Source organism: Tachypleus tridentatus, chromosome 7, assembly GCF_004210375.1.
Source record: "Tachypleus tridentatus isolate NWPU-2018 chromosome 7, ASM421037v1, whole genome shotgun sequence".
Taxonomy (NCBI): domain Eukaryota; kingdom Metazoa; phylum Arthropoda; class Merostomata; order Xiphosura; family Limulidae; genus Tachypleus; species Tachypleus tridentatus.
Genome location: NC_134831.1, coordinates 115,935,780 through 115,947,056, shown reverse-complemented (window position 1 = coordinate 115,947,056; position 11,277 = coordinate 115,935,780). Strand labels below are relative to the sequence as shown.

General features: G+C 35.5%; 1 protein-coding gene across 8 annotated transcripts in view; it reads left to right on the top strand.

Annotated features, from left to right (window-relative positions):
• Positions 1-1,848: 1,848 nt before the first annotated feature.
• The window catches only part of LOC143256443 (uncharacterized), a 112,926-nt gene continuing 103,497 nt past the window's right edge, over positions 1,849-11,277 (top strand). For 3 of the 8 annotated variants that reach the window (XM_076513686.1, XM_076513678.1, XM_076513683.1), the window contains exon 1: positions 1,852-2,534. In XM_076513686.1, coding sequence (XP_076369801.1) covers positions 2,458-2,534 — 77 coding nt within the window. In that variant the 5' untranslated portion in view covers positions 1,852-2,457. Of the gene's footprint in view, positions 2,535-2,890; positions 2,946-11,277 lie in introns of all 8 variants that reach the window. The other 5 variants (XM_076513680.1, XR_013031360.1, XM_076513685.1 and 2 more) reach the window with 5 other exon arrangements.

Sequence of the window (11,277 nt, the reverse complement as noted above, 5' to 3'; positions counted from 1 at the left end):
ATTCCTATATAGTAGCTACATTGTTTGCTTGTTTCAAGTCTCACTTATAACTCCATTACCTCATTTGTTAAAACCTTTTATATCTCCAATATCTATCTTTCTATATCTTTCTAAACGCAAAGTTATGAGCCAATGTTCAGTGTAATGTAAAAGAATAAGACATATCAAAAAACAATCTTCTTTATATCACAATATATTATCATGTATCTATTAAAACACATGTTTAATCTGTTCTTACAGATCATTACATATAAAATGTGATTTTTATGATGTTTCATGAACCTAAGATATGTTTAGATACATGTAACTATTTTCTTTAAATACACCTACGGTTATGATTTACATAGTTATAAAACTAAAATTTTAAACCTTCTACTTTTAGGAACGACATTCTATTGTAGGTTTGCTTACGTAATTGCTTATGAGTCATTTCTTGTGTATTTTAATTGTTGCAAATTGACGTCATGTTACTTGAACCTTCTGAATTTTTGGTGTTGTTTTCATTTAATATTATTACATCATAATGTTTCGTGGTTCGTAGAAAGTTCTAAATCTTAGTCGGGCAATATACAGATTTAAGTGCTGTGAATGTAGAAATTAGTGGAAGTGAAGTGCGGGTGTGTTTAGCCATGACGGCGGTTTCTAAAGTGACTTTCACAGGTTGTATTGTATTAAAACACAGAGGAGTCTCTTTGGTCTTGTCAAAGGGTATTCTAAAGTAATTGGTCCCACCTGTATCGACTTTTAAAAAACGAAAACACTTACTTAACTCTCTGGGTAAAACTGTGGCAAACAACAATTATACTGGTGATTTTAAAGCGATCGTCACAGACTGTATTGTAATAACAAACTACAGAAAAGTAACTTGTCTTGCTATAGGGCGTTATGAATTAATTGAATCTATCTGAGGGGACTTTGGCAAAAAGAGACAATTATACAAAGCTCTGGGTACAGCTCTGGTAACCAATAGAGTAACGAATTAGTGTTCATACGTTTCACTTAATATCTGTAACATCACTGTCAATGTGACAAGTAAAACGTTTTAATACATATAACATCACTGTCAATGTGACAAGTAAAACGTTTTAATATCTGTAACATCACTGTCAATGTGACAAGTAAAACGTTTTAATACATGTAACATCACTGTCAATGTGACAAGTAAAACGTTTTAATATCTGTAACATCACTGTCAATGTGACAAGTAAAACGTTTTAATATCTCTAACATCACTGTCAGTGTGACAAGTAAAACGTTTTAATATCTCTAACATCACTGTCAGTGTGACAAGTAAAACGTTTTAATATCTCTAACATCACTGTCAGTGTGACCAGTAAAACGTTTTAATATCTCTAACATCACTGTCAATGTGACAAGTAAAACGTTTTAATATCTCTAACATCACTGTCAGTGTGACAAGTAAAACGTTTTAATATCTGTAACTTCACTGTCAATGTGACCAGTAAAACGTTTTAATATCTCTAACATCACTGTCAGTGTGACAAGTAAAACGTTTTAATACATAACATCACTGTCAATGTGACCAGTGAAACGTTTTAATATCTGTAACATCACTGTCAATGTGACTGGTATAACTTTTTTCAATACGTGACTCGTTACTACCAATGAGACTCCAATTAAACCGTCAGTGCGACGCAACTAAAATGGAACGCAAGTTGTAAATTATCTAGAAGGAAGTTTTTCATTGTCTTAAAAATTGGTATGCATTAAAATGTAATCGATTCTGTTTACTTGTCGCATGCCTACAACAAACCCTTAGTCTGATGAAACATTTATCGACCAGCACGTGCAACGCTGGGTATCTATGGCGGCGCAACTTGTGGAAGCTGGCCTGGCTATTGTTGGTTTGGCACACACGTCATTTCCTCGTTATTTGAATTATTTTTACGAGTTGATACCGGCAATACAGGTATTACCGACCGGAAACTCCTGAATGGCAGTATTTGATTATTGGGTATAGGGCTTTCAATATAAGTTTCACACACCAGTAGGACAACTTTTATACTCACTGTTTACTAAGCCTGCTCTCTCTCGTGCAGAGCTCACGACCTTCTTTTTTTTTTTTTTTCTGTTGCGCATGCGCAGCAACATGGTTTGCTGGTGAAGTGGGAGAACTGGAAGATGTGTCAAGTTTTATTTTATTTTTTTGTTCTGTCACATACCACATCATTCAACTACCAACCAGTCTTCAGTTCGACACTAACACAAGGACAAGAAAGTGGTGCACGTGACTCGAGACGTTCGTTTCTGTACAGCTCATTAGGTCCTAAGCCGAAACGAGTGTTGTCGAGATCTCGAGTGTTAAACGTGGCAGTTTAGTCAATATCTCTACTTGGACACTGAAGAACAACCAGCAACTAACTGAGTACAAGGTTCGGTGTACCGTGGCATACAGTCCAGTAAGTGGAACCTCTGTGTCATTCGCCATGCTGCAAAATGCAGCCGACTCATTCTGTAGACATTCCAAGTCTTGGCGGGAACCCTCAGGGCAGAATTCTAGGTCCGTTTTTCAGGTGAACGATACTTTAGATAACAACTCTGTCTCTCTCTCTCTCTCTGCCTTTCTCCCACCTTCCACTGGTAATGAAGCGGATATTTCTTTAATTTCCTAGACATAGCCAAGTGAAATCTGGTTTCTGATCTTATTAGTGGTGGCAGATTTTGTTCCACAGCTGGGATTCCTTAGGAGCCTAGTTTCTCACGCCCTATTTTACACAATGATCTGAAGGATACTAACGTGCGCCGTAATTTCTATATACGTGCCCTATTTATAGACAAATACTAACAACAACAACCTCTTCACTCCCAGTTTCAAGTTCCGAACTTCTTAACGTAACAGCTTCTTTAAAAATTATTGTCTTCTTTTAAGAGACTGGCACAATGAGCTGGTGGGAACTCTGTACGTCCTTATTCTGCTGCAAAAGGTAAGCCAATCTTTGTCCAACTCAAATCTTGCCAGATGTTAGCTTCTTTACTTTTTATTTCGTATTTTATTACGACCAGCTAACGTTTTTAATTTTATGTAACAGCTAACGTAGAACAGTCTGTAAAGCACTTTAACAAGCCACAAAGTATTGTTAGTAGCAGTTATTTGGACACGTTAAGAAATAATACTAACTGGTTACCTGTTTCAACCAGGTGATATCACATAGAATATAACGATCGTTTCCAATTATAATGAACTATTCTATGCAGGCAGACACACTGCTTGAGGATTTCGCCCCTAACCTCGTTTTGATGGTAGAAAGGTAATTTAAAGTTAAGTTCAAATTTAACCATAGAAAGTCATGGAATATGTTTAAAATATTACGTCTAAAGCTTACTTTATAGTGAGTGAGAAGTAGAGTACGGGGTCAAAGTTTATATTATAATTAGTGGTATAGTGTAGGTCAGATGTTATATCTGAAGTTTACTTTATAATGAAAAGCAGAGTAAGGGTCAAAGGTCATTATAATTAGTGGTACAGTGTAGGTTAGATGTTATATCTGAAGTTTACTTTATAATGAAAAGCAGAGTATGGGTCAAAGGTCATTATAATTAGTGGTACAGTGTAGGTTAGATGTTATATCTGAAGTTTACTTTATAATGAAAAGCAGAGTAAGGGTTAAAGATCATATTATAATGAGCTGTACAATGTAGGTCAGATGTTATATTTGGAGCTTACTTTATAGTGAGGGTCAATCCTGTGTCTACCTTCAGCCATAGTCGGACTTGAATACTTCGGTTCTCACACAGAAAGAAACAAAACAAGAAATTTATAAACTTGATAACTCACTAGATGTTTTAACGCTATCCAAAAAGTAGAAAATAACTTTAATTAATTACAAGTAAAATCTGAGCTTGTATTTCTTTATCCAAGAAGGACTACAAAATAACTTCGAGTATTTTATCAAAAATCATAAAATGTAAATAAAACAAACACGAAATCTGCTTAATGTAACTAACGTCAAGGTTAAACAAGTATAAACAAACACTTCCTGTTTATTCTGTTACTATAAACTTCCTGTTTATTCTGTTACTATAAACTTTTAGTTAAATAAAAACTTCCTGTTTATTCTGTTACTATAAACTTCCTGTTTATTCTGTTACTATAAACTTTTAGTTAAATAAAAACTTCCTGTTTATTCTGTTACTATAAACTTTTAGTTAAATAAAAACTTCCTGTTTATTCTGTTACTATAAACTTCCTGTTTATTCTGTTACTATAAACTTTTAGTTAAATAAAAACTTCCTGTTTATTTTGTTACTATAAGCGTTTAGTTAAATGAAAACTTCCTGTTTATTCTGTTACTATAAACCTTTAGTTAAATAAGAACTTCCTGTTTATTCTGTTGCTATAAACTGTTAGTTAAAAAATCGGTAAACAAACAGTAAATCTCAGTTCATGGTAACGATGACATATTTTTAAAATATGAATAGAATAACATTTCATATATTATGTGCTTATTAATAAATAGTACTGGGTATGAAGTGTTAGAAAAGTATTCTTGAAGCTAGCAGTTTGATCTCACTGGTTTCTGGTAAACACCAGTAGTATGTTTCCACTGGTTTCTGGTAAACACCAGTAGTATGTTTCCACTGGTTTCTGGTAAACACCAGTAGTATGTTTCCACTGGTTTCTGGTAAACACTGGTTTCTGGTAAACACCAGTAGTATGTTTCCACTGGTTTCTGGTAAACACCAGTAGTATGTTTCCAGTGGTTTCTGGTAAACACCAGTAGTATGTTTCCACTGGTTTCTGGTAAACACCAGTAGTATGTTTCCACTGGTTTCTGGTAAACACCAGTAGTATGTTTCCACTGGTTTCTGGTAAACACCAGTAGTATGTTTCCACTGGTTTCTGGTAAACACCAGTAGTATGTTTCCACTGGTTTCTGGTAAACACCAGTAGTATGTTTCCAGTGGTTTCTGGTAAACACCAGTAGTATGTTTCCACTGGTTTCTGGTAAACACCAGTAGTATGTTTCCACTGGTTTCTGGTAAACACCAGTAGTATGTTTCCAGTGGTTTCTGGTAAACACCAGTAGTATGTTTCCACTGGTTTCTGGTAAACACCAGTAGTATGTTTCCACTGGTTTCTGGTAAACACCAGTAGTATGTTTCCAGTGGTTTCTGGTAAACACCAGTAGTATGCTTCCACTGGTTTCTGGTAAACACCAGTAGTATGTTTCCAGTGGTTTCTGGTAAACACCAGTAGTATGTTTCCACTGGTTTCTGGTAAACACCAGTAGTATGTTTCCACTGGTTTCTGGTAAACACCAGTAGTATGTTTCCACTGGTTTCTGGTAAACACCAGTAGTATGTTTCCACTGGTTTCTGGTAAACACCAGTAGTATGTTTCCACTGGTTTCTGGTAAACACCAGTAGTATGTTTCCACTGGTTTCTGGTAAACACCAGTAGTATGTTTCCACTGGTTTCTGGTAAACACCAGTAGTATGTTTCCACTGGTTTCTGGTAAAACACCTGGTAAACACCAGTAGTATGTTTCCACTGGTTTCTGGTAAACACCAGTAGTATGTTTCCACTGGTTTCTGGTAAACACCAGTAGTATGTTTCCACTGGTTTCTGGTAAACACCAGTAGTATGTTTCCACTGGTTTCTGGTAAACACCAGTAGTATGTTTCCACTGGTTTCTGGTAAACACCAGTAGTATGTTTCCACTGGTTTCTGGTAAACACCAGTACCAGTAGTATGTTTCCACTGGTAAACACCAGTGTTTCTGGTAAACACCAGTAGTATGTTTCCACTGGTTTCTGGTAAACACCAGTAGTATGTTTTGGTAAACACCAGTACTGGTTTCTGGTAAACACCACTGGTTTCTGGTAAACACCAGTAGTATGTTTCCACTGGTTTCTGGTGGTAAACACCAGTAGTATGTTTCCACTGGTAGTATGTTTCCACTGGTTTCTGGTAAACACCAGTAGTATGTTTCCACTGGTTTCTGGTAAACACCAGTAGTATGTTTCCACTGGTTTCTGGTAAATACCAGTAGTATGTTCAACCAGTTTCTAACAAACATTTATCTGTATAGCCTTAAAAGTTTCCCAGATAATGCACATTCTTGTAAAGTGAGATTTCAAGTTTGAAGATAAAGGAGCACACAATCAGCTTTCTGTTCCTTTATACAGTTTTATTGGATCTTGTTTTTGTAGTTTTTAGTATGTTTCTAATATTTACAGGACTTCTTATATTATGGAACTAGTTAAACCAATTTATTTCCCATACTTTGAGGTATCTTTTGAAATGTCTGTAGTAACAAAGAGTGGATCTCGCTTGAAACAAATAAGTAAAACACATATACTAAGGCTTTTTTCTACTACAACAGCTGTATATAATATGGCTGTTGTTCCAACAGTAGCGTGACCCAAATAATGCTTTAAAATGAAAGTTCTTGTGACATTTGTTTTTAATGATATGACTACTTATTATTTTCAAGCCCTCTGGTCAGTTAGCGGTAAGTTGCCGGACCTACGATATTAAAATCAGAGATTCAATTCCCTGGGGTGGATATTATATAGCTTTGCGCTATAAAAACACAATGACTGAGAATAGTTTCAAATGCTTGGTACAAGTCTTTTTATCCAGAGAAGTTTGGTATTTCGCTTCCTCCAACTCCATTCTAAATGATTTATTTATTTTTCCAACTATTCTGAAAATTTTCTTGACAATCTTACTTGCCAGGTGGAGATGTTAAATACCCATTTCTCCCAGAAAACTGATCATTCGTCGACTCTAAAGTTGTAATGTTCTAAGGTTGTTTAAATCAACTTCGGGCACAGAAACGTCACTCATATGTACTGTTCATTTAATATTTTATACGTTACAGCTTAGGAACCTGATGTGTGACATATCGACTAATTCGCGGACTCAGGTTAAAAATAACTGTATTGTTCCCCCGCTCCCCTACTCGAGGAATCAATATAAATATAATAGTACTGTCTGTTGTATGTCCACGTAACTACTTATCTATATAAATATAATAGTACTGTCTGTTGTATGTCCACGTAACTACTTATCTATATAAATATAATAGTACTGTCTGTTGTATGTCCACGTAACTACTTATCTATATAAGTATAATAGTACTGTCTGTTGTATGTCCACGTAACTACTTATCTATATAAATATAATAGTACTGTCTGTTGTATGTCCACGTAACTACTTATCTATATAAATATAATAGTACTGTCTGTTGTATGTCCACGTAACTACTTATCTATATAAGTATAATAGTACTGTCTGTTGTATGTCCACGTAACTACTTATCTATATAAGTATAATAGTACTGTCTGTTGTATGTCCACGTAACTAACTACTTATCTATATAAATATAATAGTACTGTCTGTTGTATGTCCAGTACTGTCTGTTGTATGTCCACGTAACTTATCTAGTACTGTCTACGTAATACTTATCTATATAAGTATAATAGTACTGTCTGTTGTATGTCCACGTAACTAACTGCTTATCTATATAGATATAATAGTACTGTATGTTGTATGTCCACGTAACTAACTGCTTATCTATATAGATATAATAGTACTGTATGTTGTATGTCCATGTAACTAACTGCTTATCTATATAGATATAATAGTACTGTATGTTGTATGTCCACGAAAATATGTTGGAGGGTGTGGATGGATTGTTACCACAACTAAAGTGGAGGCTCATTAGGCTTATGCGGGGGTATATGCAAATTTTTAGTTTCGTGTTTTGCAATTGTTGTTGTTTTTATGGGCTTTCTTGCATTGTTCCGGTACCTCATTTCTTTTGGATGAATCTTCACCATATTTGGTATGGAGGTTCACTATTGGTCCTTAAAGAGATATAAACAAACTTGCGATTAAAGATTTTGTGTTTTACAGTTTTTACGCTCGTTTCTTTTATAATTACATATAAGGGAAGCAACTTTTCATGTCCTAAGATAACCTATCAAACATGAACTTACATAACGTCCGTCCAGTGGACGAGTACTGTAGCTAGTAGACAATAAAATAGGTATGACTGATCTATTTGAGAATGTTTGTTTTTCTCCACGTATTTGCCATGGAATGATCTCACTGGTGTCTCTGTTTTTGTTGTAGTGTTTGAATCATTTCTAATACAGTGATTAAGCCTACACTTATGAAATAATTTTAGTGAAAATAGTATTACAGGTTTTTGAAGGATAATTTGTAAACTTCTAAACAGTATAACAGAGAGATGTTATAAGAGTATTTTGAATAATTTGGAGATTATGTGAACCAGTAGCAGTTCCATGGGTGAGGGTGGTAGTTTGAGGGAGTGGAAAGCTGGAAAGCACTCCTTAAAGGTTTGCCAAACCCCCAAGTATTTCCAAGTGGACATTTATAAAAAAAAAAAAAAATGTTTATTTGATAGTTACAAATACCAACATTTGAATACGAACCATAAATACAAATTTATAAAAAAATAAAATTCCCTCTTTAGCGGAGATGACATCTTAAAGTATCACTGTGGAAGGATCCTTAGATCACACTAAGTCTAGAATCACTTTTTTCTGATCTACTTTTTAGTGTTTTAATCGTTAGATGAACATCCGAGTTTATGTTAACTCTAATAGGCATGACGTCAGTAAACATGTCTTGTTTTAAACGTGAGCGCAACTTCATTATTTATTCTTTGACAATAGTGAGCAGTTCTAAATCTTTCACTAATATATTTCTAGATAAACAACCTTCTCATTGCCGGATTTTGAAGCATACACACAGCAATAAAACAAAAGTACACATGTTTTGGTAGTTCAGTTCTTAACTGGAACTCGAAACTGCTAAGCTTTAAAGAGGAATTCTTTTTCTTCATGGCAGTAGAAAATATCAAACACCCATGACTGAGGAGATACGGATGTGACTGTAGTGTTAAGTGAATTAGATGCAAGATATGTTTTCATTGTTGTTTTTCAAGAACTTAAAGAGCCGTTCTTCAATTTCGAAACTACCCATGTGGAAGCAAGCTACATAATTAATATTTTAACATAAGCAAAAAAAATCAGAATATTTTGAGTTTCTTTGTTGAATTTCACGTGAAGCTACTCGAAAGTCGCACGTGCAAGCTGTCCCTAATTTAAAACTGGTAAACTTGATGAAGGGTAGCTAGTCAACACCATCCACCGTCAAGGTACCAGTCCAACGAATATTGTAACGTCTTCATTGTACATTCGGTGAAGGGACTCGAACACAAGATCTGCAGTTTGCAAGCCAAGCGTCCTAATCACCAGACCATGCTAAGCCCAATACTTTGAAATATTCCCACATTTACGCGTAAACCATGAGTGATTTTGTATATTTATGTAAAAGAACTGTCCTAAATCACGTGTGTGTAAGACCAACATAAAAGTGTACCTACACCAGACCTGCGACCGTGATTTCATAATCCATTAAATTCGCGACTTACTTTTACACCGTTAACTACAGGCGTTTTTTTTTTTTTCATATATATCGCATTAAATTAAGTATTTCATGGTCTTCGCGATTGTAACACTCGGGGTAAAGAATTGACCCAAACAATGAACCAAATTACTCAGTTTCCATGTAGAGCACACAAGGACCGTATTCTGTGAACTACAAGTGATTTGGTACGTAAATAGTTTAGGAAATGTGCTAAGAAAGCTGACGTGGTCCAACCCCAACAATAATTCTAGGAGTAAGAAAGTTTTATGAAATATGACGTAGAAATCAGTGTATACTGTAAATATGTCAGCTTAGTTTAGAGCAAACACGGAGACCGCAAGTATCCACACAATAAAGTGATGCCTTACAGTACAGTTAACGTTCAGGAACCACATGATGGGTTGATCTCTGAAGTACAACTGAGGATGGAGCAGGATGTTTACATTGACTATGTACAGCCACGAAAGGAGCAACAAGTTCATGACAGGTATCACAGATGCAACAAGAGGTTTTTTAATGTACATAACTGGTATCAGAGATGCAAGAAATTTTTAATGTACATAACTGGTATCAGAGATGCAAGAAATTTTAATGTACATAAAAGATATCACAGATGCAACAAGGGGTTTTCTAATGCACATAACAGGCATCAGAGATACAACAACAGGTTTTCTAAAGTACATAACGGGTACCAGAGATGCAAGAAGTTTTTAATGTACACTACCAACTTAGGGAAGACGGCTAGCGCAGATAGCCCTCGTGTAGCTTTGCGTGAAGAGTAAAGATACAAACAAACTTTTTATCCACTTGTTAAAAGTATAGCGACTTTGTAGCATTACACCTTCAAACGTTTCAGTTAAAAATACGTTTTTGTTCTTCTCTATAGAAGAAAACAATAAAACATTATTAAATTTATGAACAAATATTTTTAGAAAATTACACAAAAAATCTAACGAAAGTCAAGTAAAAACATGTTCAAACATGATTTTTGCTCGCATATTTTCTTTAAAATATAAAAATGTAACAGTTTGATTAGTATGAAACCACATAAAAATTGTCTCTTAAAAATTTTTCTTTGATGTTACAGCATTGTACGAAGCTCTTGTGCACCCCGCTAGTACAGCGGTATGTTTTTCAATTTACTACGCTAAAATCAGGGGTTCGATTCCCCTCGGTAGCCTCAGCAAATAGCCCGATGTGGCTTTGCTATAAGAAAAAACACGAAGCTCGTGGTTTTTAGCAGTAGAGAAAGTGTTTTTGTCCAGTTTTGAAAAAAAACATGCACACACAACATGCATCCATAAAAGTCGCTTTTAGTAGGCCTAACACCTTTACATATAACTGTTTTTCCCGTAATTGCTTTTCTTTCCTTCTTTATATTCACACGCAATCGATAGACAGACGTCAGTTTTCCCAAATGATAATACACTACATGGTCAAAAGTATGTGGACACCCGACCATCACACACATATGTGCTTGTTGAACATCTCATTCCAAAACCATGAGCATTAATATAGAGTTGGTCCCCTTCTGCTGGTATAACAGCCTCCACTCTTCTGGGAAGACTTTTACTTTTCATTATATTTTGGAACATTGCTGCCGGGATTCTCTCCTGTCAGCTACAAGAGCATTACTAAGGTCGGGCACTATTGTCGGGCAAGAAGGCCTGGCTCGCAGTCGGCGTTCCAGTTCATCCCAAAGGTGTTTGATGGGATTGAGGTCAGAGCTCTGTACAGACTAATCAAGTTCTTCCACACCAACCTCGGCGAACCATGTATTTATGGACCTGGCTTTGTGCACAGGGACATTGTTATGCTGAAACAAAAAAGGGCCTCCCCCTAAACAGTTG